At 38.6% G+C, this 13,835-nt stretch overlaps 1 protein-coding gene across 1 annotated transcript in view; it reads left to right on the top strand.

Annotated features, from left to right (window-relative positions):
• The window catches only part of TRDN (triadin), a gene marked incomplete at both ends in the record, with an annotated part of 192,499 nt that overhangs the window by 124,034 nt on the left and 54,630 nt on the right, over nucleotides 1–13,835 (top strand). Inside the window, 4 exons of the mRNA XM_080341419.1 lie at nucleotides 1,943–1,993; nucleotides 2,738–2,788; nucleotides 9,361–9,411; nucleotides 13,394–13,444. Coding sequence (XP_080197545.1) covers nucleotides 1,943–1,993; nucleotides 2,738–2,788; nucleotides 9,361–9,411; nucleotides 13,394–13,444 — 204 coding nt within the window. The remainder of the gene's footprint in view (nucleotides 1–1,942; nucleotides 1,994–2,737; nucleotides 2,789–9,360; nucleotides 9,412–13,393; nucleotides 13,445–13,835) is intronic.

The following is a 13,835-nucleotide window of genomic DNA, read 5'->3' as shown; positions in this document are numbered from 1 at the left end:
ATAGTACTAAGAGAAGCGTTAATTACTGTCAGTTAAAACTAGTCATATGAGACTGAGATTTTCTCATGCTTTCGTTGTACATCTACAAGGTACTAGGTGAAAACCATTAGCTTTTTTCACATATAGTGTCAAGTAACAATGGAGTGAAAATGACTTCCAGGATATATTCAAGCACTTAGGGACAACATATATTTAAATCATTTCATTAGCTGATTGTGTTTAAAATAATTTCCTATGTGAACCTGTATTCTAATATTTCCTTTTTGTTTTCTCTTTTCACTTTTGCTTTTCTTCTCTTTCCTCAGATAAATCCAAGATGAAACAAGGAAGTAAGCTACAGTTTCATATATTGCTTCTCGCTATAACTGATAAAGCAATTTCAGGTGTATAAATGAGAGAAAAAGAACATCTAAAAGCTCCTACTGCTAGTCAGAATTGCAGATTATAGTTGATTAGGCAGACTAGAACAACAAAGAAACTAAACTAGACTAGAAACAGACTAGAAACTAGGCAGACTAGAAACAACAAAGCTGATAATAGTCATAATGGATATATGGAGAAATTCTAGTCTGTTTAAACTGAAGAAGTTTCATCACAATGTTGCATATTCTTCCTTGAGAAAAGAAAAAGACTTGTGCAATATCAGCACAGAAAACCCATTTAAAAAGTCTGTATCTATTATTTTACATGCAAAAGTCTTCTCTCCACGCCTGCTCAGCTCACTACAGGTCTCAGTTATGTATTCTGATATCAGTATGAGCTTAACACTGCAAATCAATACAGAGCAAGTAGCACAAGGCTCTTGTCATGGAATTTGTGCTTCAGGTTGTCATTTTGCCAAGTTATAGCAGAATGTCTAGCAGACCTCACTAAGTTCAGGCCTACAGAATACAGCCGGTGTTCACCTGCTGCTGCAAGTTTTGTATCTGTCTACTAAATACAACCTCCTCTTCCTCCTTAGGAGTCTTGACCTCTTATGTGTAGAAACCAAGAGAGTCTTCTAACAGAGTTCTTTAAGATCTTCTGGCACTGAATTGCTGCCAAATTTCTCAATAGAAAGAACTTTTTGCATCATATCTGATGGAGAACATTGTATTTTTTTTTCCAGAAAATAACTGTTAATAGGTATTTTTCAGATAACATGTATAAAACAGTGTAATCAGTGGTTAAAACACTCAATTAATATGCAATAATTAAAAATCTAAGTCTCTGGTCTTTCTGACTAGCCTGTTTTGTGACAGTCTCATCTATCTTTTTAATTTTGGTGAGGAAGCTTTGAAGATCTTTGTTTCATCAGCCCAGAGTGATGATCTCACATTTTGTCTGAAACAGAATTCTTGTTTTCTATCTGGTTCAAATTATTTCTTAAGCCTTTTACAGGGGACTGCCCTTCCTCAGACAGTAGGAAGTAGAATCTGCTTCAAGAGGTATCTAGTATCTAGGCCTAGCAGTCTTCACTACTTGTCTGTAGGCAGAATAAAAAGCAATCTTCATCTTCACCATTCTATTGCTCTCTCAGTTCGATACACATCTGACCCTTAGAAAATAATTGCTTCAATATGGACACCCTTGGAGTTGGTCAGCAAGAATGGACAAGCCCAGATGAGGGAAGCAAGCCACAGCCAGATCTGATGAGTCAAAAGGCTCAGTTCTGTCCTTTCTGATTAAGAAAGTTGAAAAGCTATGTGTATCTCATATGAAGTTGAAACTTGCATATTTTGTATGTTTCTCAGTTGTCAATAAAACACATTTTGTGGACTGAACTCTCTGAATGGAAACAGGTGAATTTCTTACAACTCTTCCAAACACTGCTTTTCACTACTTTTTTTCCAACATATAGTTATATTCTGTTATATGATCTAGATGCTTCTTATGATTAAATCTCAGTGTTTCGCTCAGTTATGGCTTTTGACTCTCATATGTGTGAATATTTCTTTTACAGATCCTGGAAAAGATAAAGAATTGAAATCTCCAGCTGCTACAAAAGATAAAGGTAACACAGCAGGACCTTTTTATATAAAACCCTAAGATCTATGTGCATCAAGAAAGAAAAGAAATCTTGCATTGTATTGGCCATTTTGTTTTTATGGTATGGTTCAGTAAGGAATTTAATGCTATTTCAGTAAATTCATGATAAAACTGAATTGGTTTTACCTGAATCAGAAATGCAAATAGAGCCTTGGTTAAGTGAAGCATCTGTATGAAAACTTAGAAGTCTAAACTCAGAATTTAGGAACACTTCTCAACCTTTGTTACTACAAGCTGCAAAGTGAAATAAGTTTTGAGTGATCTTTGTTCTTTCATCACACTCTAAAAAGTTTCACTTTAAGAGCATGCTAAAACTGATGAAAAAGAGTTTTGTACTACACATTTAATTGATATCATGGCTCAGTTAAAAATGACCAGTTATTCAGTCAATTATTGTCCCAGAGGTATTAGATGTTAACCTTTTATATGTCTAGCTTGAAAATTAATAAATTATTTTTTCAGAACATGCCAAAGAAAAGGAAGGAAAGAATCCTATGTCTTTAAAAGATAAAGGTAAGAATACACGATAGAATATAAACCTTTTGAAGACCACACAAAGTACAATAAAGATTTTAATTTTAAAATAATCATTAATTGGTATCATGTCTCAGTTAGAAATGAGCAGTTATTCAGTCAATTATTGTTCCAGAGGTATTAGATGTTAACCTTTTATCAGTCTAGCTTGAAAATTAATAAATTATTTTTTCAGAACATGCCAAAGAAAAGGAAGGAAAGAATCCTACGTCTTTAAAAGATAAAGGTAAGAATACACAATACAATATAAACCTTTTGAAAACCACACAAAGTACAATAAAGATTTTAATTTTAAGATAATCATTAATTGGTATCATGGCTCAGTTAGAAATGAGCAGTTATTCAATCAGTTATTATCCCAAAGGTATTAGATGTTAACCTTTTATCAGTCTAGCTTGAAAATTAATAAATTGTTTTTTCAGAACATGCTAAAGAAAAGGAAGAAAAGAATCCTACATCTTTAAAAGATAAAGGTAAGAACACACGATAGAATATAAAACTTGTCGAAAATCACATGAAGTAGAATGAAGATTCTAATTTTAAAATAATCATTGTAAATCTTTCCCATGATGAATCTTAACCAATTAACACCTGATTGCTTAAATTTTTACATAAGATTTATAGCATGAAAAAAAGAGTGGGGAAAGGACACCAATAAAATATGATGAGCCAACTAACGCTCAGAAATCTCAAAATTAATTAAATAAATGTAACAAAACCACTCTGGGTAATAGTTAAGAACTTTCTTAAGAACTTATTTTTTCTGAACAACATGAAGTGTTTAATAGGAGCCAGTCAACAAAATCTGAACTGAATGTTTGCATAAATCTATGGACATAATAGGAATAAAGTTTATGGGCATGAGTGGGTAATGGGTTTCCTAGTGTCTCTAAAAGCTCTAGTTAAAAAACCATCCAGCCAAACACCTGAAACACGAGAGTTAAAAGAATCATAGAACGTCCTGAGTTCAAAGGGATCCATAAAGATCATCAAGGCCAACTTCTGTCTGTGCATATGATAAGTCCTCAGTTCACAACATGTGTCTGAGGGTGTTGTCCAGTCTCTTTTTGAACAGTCAGGCTTGGGGCCGTGACACTTCCCTGGGGAGCCTGTTCCAGTGCTCCATCACCCTCTGGGTGAAGAACCTTTTCCTAATGTCCAATCTAAACTTCCCCCATCACTTCTTCCTGCCATTCCCTTGGGTTCTGTCATTGGTCATCAGAGAGAAGAGACCAAAGTCTGACCCTCCTACTCCTCTTGTGAGGAAGCTGTAGACCATGATGAGATCTCCCCTCAGTCTCCTCTTCTGCAGGCTGAACAAACCAAGTGACTTTAGCTGCTCCTCATGCTGTTTCCTCTCCAAACCTTTCACCAACTTAGTAGCCCTCTTCTGGACACTCTCAAGTAGCTTTATATCTTTTTTATCTGATGGCACCCAGAACTGCACACAGTGCCCTAGGTGAGGCTGCACCAGTGCAGAGCAGAGTGGGACAATCACCTCCCTCGCCCATCTGGCAATGCCGTGCTTGATGTACCCCAGGACATGGTTGGCCCTCTTGACTGCCAGGGCACACTGTTGGCTCGTGTTCAACCTGCCGTCAACCAGAACCTCCAGATCCCTCTCCACAGAGCTGTTTTCCAGCATCTTGTTCTCCAGTCTGTATGTACAGCCAGGGTTGCCATCTCGCAGGTGCAAATCCAGCACTTGCCCTTGTTAGACTTCATGTGATTGGTGATTGCCCAGTTCTCCAGTTTGTCCAGATCTCTCTGCAGGGCCTCTCTGCCCTTGAGAGTTGGTTTTTTCCTTAGTTTTTATCAAACACTTCTCATGTCTTTTTAATTTAGTCAGAGTAGATGGTTAGCTCAACGGAGTTTCCTTTCATCCATTATTTTTCTGGGTGATTTTTACCCATCTTATTGTTTCCCTGCTTTCTAGAGAAAGCTGTATTTGAAAGGAGAAGTGATTTATGGTCAAGTCTTATTTAACGTGTTATTTAGGTTCTTCACAACAAAAAGATCTACCAGATAGATAGATATATTAATATTTATTCTAATTTATAGTCAGTATATGCTATTTCAAACAAAGAACTGAATGAAGAGTTTAGTTCAAGCACTATGGAAAAACTTTTTAAAAATCTAAAAGAGAAGGAGGAATAGTCTTATTGCTAGATACATTTTCAAAATCCTGGAAGATGTATTCATTCACTCTTTTTTTAACTGGGCAATCTCTTCTTGCTTCTTTTTGAACAAATTAAAATTAAATTATAATATTCTTCAAATCCTGTCATTCATATATTGTTCTTCTATGTGTATTGTACTCCTAATCTGGACCAGAAGTGTACGCCAAAACTCTCCTGGGGTGCCATGGTCCTCTCCACAGACTGCCCTGTTGTACTGTTGTTCCCGGGTGGAGTTGTGCCGAAAAATGAGAAGAGGCACTTGAGTGACACCTCTGCCCCCTCCTCCATTGCTTGGAGTAGGTATGCTCAGTCTGCTACTCCTTTCAAAGGAGTGCTTGGGGTTGGGGAAGGAAGAGATATAAAGATAAAGGAGATTCAAAATGTTTTTTCCTCTTTAGCAAGAGTCTCTTTAGAACCAATGGAAAGGGGTTTGCCAGCCCTGAACAAGCTTCTCTAGGTTGTCCTTCACTGAATGTTCCCATGGCGCTGCTTTTAATCCCCTGGACTCATGCTCAATGGGTCAGTGACTTCAATCACAAAGTTATTAACAGGTCCTTCTCACATGGCAGAGGAGGTTAGAACTTCTCCACCCAGCCTTCAGAAAGGGATAGTCAGGAATTTATTTTAAGCATCAAATGCAGGCCATGTGATATCAGATTTCCTACTTTTTAGGAAAACAAGGCAAAAATCTCGGAAAAAATTCACACATATTACTGAAAATGTTACCCACTAGAGCTTCACGCCTCTTTCTTTACCCCATGTAGTAAAACCACACATGCCCAATGCATTACTGCTGCTAACAACAAGATCTTGACCTATGACTTGATGCTGAATACAGCTGTAAATGCTCCCGAGCCTCTGCAACAACACTGATGTCCAGCCCAGCCAAGCCTGGCTCCTCAGATCCTGAGAGCACTTGCTGATGCAGCATCGCTCTTTCCCATAATAGGCATCAAACTTGCACAGTTCAGTGTCTGTGTCTAAAAATACAGGTGCTGATTAGCGAGCTGAATAGCTCACTTCAAAATATATTGGCAGCAAGGACTCTATAGGAAGAACTTACAAAGCTGTGTGGGGGAAACCCTTAGAAAGCTTGATGCCTTTCTATGTACTTTCCCTGTTGCCTTCTGGATTATCCTGCTGCACAAATATATATTTAGGACTGTAAATCCCCTATTTCAGTTACCATATTTGCCCAAACTGTAGCTCATAAATTAAGCAAAGCTTTATTTGCATGCCATTCTTTCCACTTTCCATCACAACTTCAGGCCTTCTCAGTGGGCCTTTGTAAAGGTTTTCCAGGTTATTGGGGCTTTCTTTTCACTCTTTGCAACTTGCTGTCTTACAAGCTTTTTATTAAATTGGATGTTTCTGGCAAAAAAAAATATTTTAAAGAACACAGGAAAGTAAGGATTTTTGAGACTGCGTACACATGCTAATTATGTATCACGGGAGTTTGTTACTATTCATGTAAAACCAAATAAAGGAACATTTTTAGATGAGATATTAAATACTTATAATGATTAATGTTTGCCTGGCACCTTATGGAATAAAAGTGGCATCATCCTACCTCATTCTCTTTGAAGGATTGGCTAAGTTTGGATGAACAAGGATAATGTCCAGACCAAAAATCTTATTGTGAGACAGGCTATTTTTCATAAACTGAGGCATGGAGTTTTTATTTAAAACAGAGACGGGAAAAATAAATCTCTGAATTTAGAGTTACTGCAGGCATGCTCTATAGTTCATAACCTCATAATGTTACCTTATCTATTTTATGAGGTGAATAAAACCTAAGATCTTAAAATCTAATTTTATTGGCAGTAATTAAGGAGAACACTGGAAGAATTTGCTTTCCATTGTCTTGTGATAAAGGACATCTCTGGACTCCTTCTGAATTTATAACCAGCTTTTCATCTTTTTTTCTGAAGTAAAGAAGAATAAAAAATCCCATTTACCATCAAGAATATAAAAGCTGATTTTCTGTTGACATAAGCATATTCAAAATAATCTGAGGCCAATTACATTCTAAGGTATAATTTGCCATATGTTTTTTTGGTAGATATCTTACCCAGCTAATCAGAGTAGAAGCTCATTCATCCAGAGTCTCTAACAGTGGTACTAAAAGTTCATGATATACCATATATAACTCCTCATTGAATTTTTCTAAGAAATTTGCTAGAATTACATTATGATGAGTTATTAAAGTGACAGCATTTGTGCTGTATATATAATGTAAATTCACTTCTATACTGTGTTCCATGATTTGTTTTCCAAACAAATGCTCCTTTTTTCCCTCTTGTTTGCAAGTTTTGGGATATCTTTGCATCTTTTCTTATGTCAGTTACATGAGGATAATAAGCCTATTTATTTTTATGCACAGATTGGTAGGGGAAATAAGTCAGTAGTGTATATTTCTTTCTTGCTATATACATAATAGCACATTGTCATAAAAGAAACAAATGCGCTGATTTGCACTTGCTGTGCAATGCTTGTGCTTGCTTTAAAGTAAAAACAAAATGAAACTGCATCTTGTATGTAGAACTTTTTAACTTATAACATACATTTTTTTTCTTCAAAAGTAGAAAGTTATCTTGTGAGACTCACCTAGAAAAAAGAGATATCTGTTCAGTTGATGTTTCCTCCTATTTCCATCTCCTTATTTGTTTTTGAGATTTGCATGAGAAATAGAGTTTTATCCCGAGAAGTTCACAAAATGCTGCTGCTGCTGCTGCTACATCTTTCTATACCATCCTCATAACCTGATGCAGCTTCACCGCTGGAGTAGAATGCAGGAATAAAGCAGCAAGGAGAATGTTGGCTTTAAGCCAACTTTGTTTTTCCTCTTCTGTGACCAGCAGGAAAGTTGTCAGTCAAGAGCAGAAGTTTGAAAAGTCTTTAATAAGTCCCAGTTTAAGCTCCTGAAGATGAAAACCTTCTCCCTGGAAGGGAAGCAGGACTGTTGATCTCAGTAGCCTTGGCTCAGAGGGCAAAGAAGTCGGTGCACCATGGAAAGTGTCCTACATTCATAGTTGTTTCCAAAAGTTGTAAGAGTCAAAAGTGCTGAACCTTCTTTACAAGCTACAAATCATAAAAAACACCAAACAAAACCAAATCAAACCACCCTCAAGGACATATGCTATCAAACCCAGAAAACCAAAGGCAATGGTTTGTGGCTGTGGCTGTAACAGTGGCTGCTGATCTTTGAGATAGTTGGATTGCATTCAGAGATTGCTTCTTCCACGCTCAGGATCAGAGCATCCCCACACCTAGGAAGTCAAGGAAGGGAGCCAGGAGGCCTGCATGGTTGAATAGGGATCTGCTGGGTATGCTCAAGCAGAAGAGGAGAGTTTACAGGTCATGGAAGCAGGGGCTGGCCACTTGGGAGGAATATAAGGCTGCTGTTAGAGGATGTAGGAAGGCAGCTAGGATAGCCAAGGCCTCCTTAAAATTACAGCAGAGGGATTGGACTAGATGATCTTTTGAGGTCCCTTCCAATACCAAACATATTGTGATACTGTGTGATACTGTGAGATCACAAACATGCACAGAGAGTGAAATGGCCAAGTTGGGTAGCTGTTGTCTCAAGGCTTCCTATATAGTCAACATAGAGGCTCCTTCAAAGTTTTCAGTCTTCACACTGGAAGTTTTCTCTCAGTCCCCTGAAGGAGTCCACCTGCTGTGGTGAAGACCAGGCCCCTAATTTAAATAGCTATCCCTGAATGGTGTGATTTCTCTAACAGCTTTAGCCACCTTGGAAGTGAACTTTTTCTGTTACAATTCACACTTAAAGCCAGATGGATGAGTGCCATCTCTTCCTGGTACCATGACAGCCAGGAGGATGATCAAGGGTTAAACTTATTTTGGAAGGGATTTTATTTTAGCTTTATCTGTTTTACTGAAGATTTGGTTAACTTTCATTTGAAATAAATGGTACGTTTTCTCTAGATGTTTAGGTGCTGTATCCTGTCAGATGGATTGCAGTTGGGTCTACTCAGTATCCTGCAAGCTGTAATATTCTCTCACTCAAACCAAATACATCCACAAGTCTATCAAATTACCTCCTAACTTTGGAAAAAGCAATTTCCTCCTAATATTCCCTGATACGTATATTTAAGAGGTCAAGGGGCTATTGCTTCAAAGTAAAATAAACTAACCATTTAGACAACATAATGTGTGTTATTCCTGTGTTTGGTGACCCTGAACACACCCTCCCAGAAGGGCTGAGGCAAAAAATTAGGCTTCAGTCCATCAGAGAAAACAGAATAATCCTTTCTGTCTTCTTGAAGTTTTGGATAAGGCCCTAACATTTCTAATCTTGTGTCATTACTTGTGTGTCATTACTTGCATTATCCCCTTCTCCTTTCGGATTTCTCTGTTCTATGAAATCTCTACAAACGGAGGTATTTATGGTAAATACTACTTTTACATTTGCTACTAACTTTATTTCACCTCAAAAAATATAAGGTGGTTACTAGATAGAATATAAACACAGGTCAAGTTTGCATTCATTTTTATTTACAATTTCAGTCTCAATTTTAAAATATTTTGTATTTTTTCATTTTAGTGTAGGAGAGCACTAAGATCATCTAAGTCTCAAAATTTTATCTCCCTACAGATTCTCTAAAAGGAAAAAATCCCAAGAATCCAGAGGGATCAAAGGAAAAAGGTAATTGCAGAAGTTAAGAAATTCAGAACCTAATATCAGAAGAGCTATTCAATGCTAGAAACAGGTCTTGAGTATGAATATATGAGGATGAAAAAACAAACCCATCCTGGTACATGTTTAGGTTACTTTATCCATGATATTATTTTTAATAACACTTGTGCTGTATGTATCCCCACTAGCATCCCTAGTAAATGCCCAGGCTTCTTTTAAATGCAGACATTTTCATTCTGGGGAATATACTAAATGTATTTTTATACCACCTTTGGATGTTAGTCTGTGAAAAACGAGTTGTCTAAATCCCACAGTGGGTACTTTCCTGCAGGGAAGTAGACTAAATCTGGTCCCTGTGGCTGTGGCTCAAGAATGTGGTTGACTGAGAATGAGACTGGCTGAGGCTACTGACTGATCTAGGTGTTTAAGAGGGACTGATATAAGTCAGGGTTTTTTCCTATATTGTTGTCAATATGGGCACAAACATCTCTCATTTTTTCAGTTGCAGGAGGTTGGCCTGCAAGCTGTGAACACAAAGGTCACAAATTTTTCAATAGTGTTTATTTGGAGAAAAACCTATTTGTTGCAATGTGGTGTGTTTTGAACACTAATACAAAGAATTACATGATTCATTGGCACCGATGACTTTCTGGAGAGTACTGAAACAGCTCAAAAATTTCATGGAAAAAGCAAAGACTAGCAGAACTGTGCACGGTGCCTGACCTATAACAGCACATCTGAAGTTCAAATTGTGATGAAGTTCCATTTTTTTGGAAGCTGGAGGTATTCAATACAGTCCAGATAATGCTTAGCATAGTGGAGATTACTGAGTAGATATAGAGCAAAATGATATACTTTTGGAGGAATTAAGTATTCCTTGTGAATAATCCAGAGAATGAAACCAGGGCACCACTTGGGGCTCGGGATTCTTCTCTTTGTCAGTGTCTCACCTGGGCACCCCAACAAAATCATAGTTTTGATTTATTTGTGCTCAGCTAACTTCTGGAATTTCTTTCATCCTTGGGTTCCACCTTGTCAGGTACAAGAAAGGGAGAACTAGAATTTAAACGTTTTTCTCATCTGCTTTAATACTTTGTCATATACTTCAGAAAAAATGGAGATACAATTATGTTCTTGGACTATTCGTTGTGACATAAAATATATGAATGTACATTTGAAGGATGAGCACTGCCTTTATTTTATACCCAGCTTGTTTGTGACTTTAAAAGGCTATATATATGCAAGAAGTGAAAACCTGTTAACCCGTAATACCTATATGGCTTCTTTGATTTTAAAATAATAATGGAGTTCTGGTCCTTTTGTCACTCCTGAATAAAAAAAAACCTCCCACTTCATCAGCAGCCTCTGGCTTTCAAAACCAATATGTCTAGTATTTTAATTGTACTAATGTAAATTAATTTTTTATTTGGGTTCAGCAAATGAAAAATCCATTGATGCCAATTGATCTATAGAATTGCTTTCCTCTTTGTAAGTTATCATTCTTTACTGCCTACTTGAGAGATATCTTAACAGTTTCCTCAAAATTCAAAGAACCTATGACACACTGAAGGCTTATTATTTTGCATATCCAGGTCTAAAAGGATGAATTAATGACATTGGTGTTGTGTCCTGTTCTTTACTTCTGTGTTGTTAAATCCATTTAATTTTTGCAGCCTTGGCTGAGGTGACTATAAAATGGTAGCATTCAAGATCCTTGGGGCAGTGAGGAAGGCATACAGCAAGCTCACTACCTTGGATTTCAGGAGAGCAGAATTTAGCTTCTTATGGAATCTGCTTTGTAGAGTACAGTGAGATAAAGGACTGAAGTGTAGAGGGGCCCAAGAAAACTGGTTAATATTCAAGGATCATTTCCTCCAAGCTTAGGAGTGATGCATCTCAACAAAGAAGAAGTCAGAAAAAAAAACACTATGAGGCCTGTGTGGATGGACAAGGAGGTCCTGGACAAACTCTAACACAAAGGAAGCCTACAGAGGGTAGACATAAGGACAAGTAACCTGTGACGAATACAGAGAAATTATCCAAACAGCCATGGATCAGGTTAGAAAAGCTAAAGCTCTGATAGAGTTAAATCTGGCCAGATACTTCAAGGGCAACAAGAAAAACTTCTATAGGTACATTGGTGACAAAAGGAAGACTAGGGAAAATGTGAGCCCTCTCCAGAGGAAACGGGAGGCATGGTTACCCAGAATACGAAGAAGGTTGAGGTACTCAACCACTTTTTTGCCTCAGTCTTTGCCAGGAAGTGGTCTAGCCACACTGCTCAAGTCACAGAAGACAAAGGCAGCAAGTGGGAGAATGAAGAACCACCCACTGTAGGAGAAAATCATGTTCAAGACCATCTAAGAAACCTCAAGGTGTCCATGGGTCCTGATGCGATGTATTTGCGGGTCCTGAGGGAGCTGCCAGATTAAGTTGCTAAGCCACGGTCCATCATATTTGAGAAGCTGTGGCAGCCCAGTGAAGTTCCCACTGACCAAAAAGGGGGAAATATAATCATCATTTCTAAAAAGGCAAGATAAGAAGACCTGGAGAAGTACAGGCCAGTTAGTCCCACCTCTGTGACCAGCAAGGTGATGGAGCAGATCCTCTTGGAAACTACGCTAAGGCACCTGAAAACTAAGGAAGTGAATGGTGACAGCCAGCATGGCTTCGCTGCAGACAAATTGTGCCTGACAAGTTTGTTGGCCTTCTACAACAGGGTTACAGCATTGGCAGATAAAGGAAGAACAACTAGCATCATCTACCTGGACTTGTTCAAAGCATTTGACACTATTGGGCATGACATCCTTGTCTCTAAGTTGGAGAGGTGTAGATTTGATGGATAGATCACACAGTGGGTAAAGGAATTGGCTGGATGGTCTCACTGAAAGAGTTGCTGTCAAAGGCTCAATGTACAAGTGGAGAACAGTGATGAGTGGCATTCCTCAGGGCCCAGTATTGGGACTGGCACTGTTCAGCATCTTTGTTGGCAACATGGACAGTGGGATCAAGTGCACCCTCAGCACATTTGCTGATACCACCAAGCTGTCCGGTGTGGTCAGCATGCTGGAGGAAAGGGATGCCACCCAGAAGCACCTTGAGGGGTGGGCTTGTGCAAACCTCATGAAGTTCAACATGGCCAAGTGCTAGATCCTGCACATGGTTTGGAGCAACTCCAAGCACAAATGCAGACTTGTCAGAGAATGGATTGAGTGCAGACCTGAGGAGAAGGACTTGGCAGTGTAAACATGAGCTGGCAGTGCACTTCCAGACCAGAAATCCAACCATATCCTTGGCTGCACAAAAAGGAGCATGACCAGTAGGTTGAAGGAGATGATTCTCCCCATCTGCTCTGCTCTCATGAGACCCCACCTGGAGCACTGCATTCAGCTCTGGAGCCCTCAACATAGAAGGGAGACGGACCTGGTAGAATGAGTCCAGAGCAGGGCCATGAAAACGATCAGAGGGCTGGAGTACCTCTGCTATGAAGACAGGTTGAGAGAGTTTGGGTTGTCTAGCCTGGAGAAGCGAAGGCTCTGAGAGACTTTATATCAGCCTTCCAGTACCTAAAGGGGACCTACAACGAAGCTGGAGAGGGACTTTTTACAAGGGCGTGTAGGGATAGGACAAGGAGTAATGGCTTTAAACTGAAAGACAGTAGATTTAGGTTAGATTAGGAAGAAATCCTTCACTGTGAGGGTGGTGAGGCCCTGGAACAGGCTGCCCAGAAAAGTTGTGGATGCCCCATCCCTGGAAATGTTCAAGGTCAGGTTGGATGGGGCTTTGAACAATCTATTCTATTGGAAAGGGTCCCTGCCCATGGCAGGTGGGGTTGGAACTAGATGGTCTTTCAGGTCCCTTCCAACCCAAACCATTCTGTGATTTTATCTTTTTTTGGTGTTTACATATCAAATTGTTTGACTTGCTTTTGTTTCAAATGTCATCCTAATGCTCTAACCTGACTTGTGATAAATGTTATGTTTCTTTCTAGAGACTAGTAAAAGAAAAGATGTGAAGCCTCCAGCAGCCTTAAAGGAGAAGGGTAACGTCTTATCATTATGTGGTTGGGAAATAACCAGTTGTCCTCATGAAAGAGTCTGCTGGTATTTCAGTGCAGTTTTGATATATTTTGAAATACATGCTTTCGTTGAAAAGAAACTAAACCTAACTTCTTCTCACTTAATAGATATGATATGTTGAGAGGAGCAGTGACTGACACAATTCACCCTTATTGTGGTGTTCTTTGACTGTCTGACCTGTATAGCCAATATTGCAGTGTGAATGCTGGCCTGTTCTCAGTGAATTAGTAAACGTGCTGTTACTGAATTCACATGACAGGCTGACATGATAAGCTGCACAGGAATGATTGCATGGTTTGAATTGCAGAAACTTTGCCAGTTAATTTAGTGGGAATTGTTTTTGTTTTGCTTTCC

This window comes from Nesoenas mayeri, assembly GCF_963082525.1.
Source record: "Nesoenas mayeri genome assembly, chromosome: 3".
Lineage (NCBI taxonomy): Eukaryota > Metazoa > Chordata > Aves > Columbiformes > Columbidae > Nesoenas > Nesoenas mayeri.
Note: the sequence above shows the minus strand (reverse complement) of the source record. Positions and strands in the feature narration are given on the sequence as shown.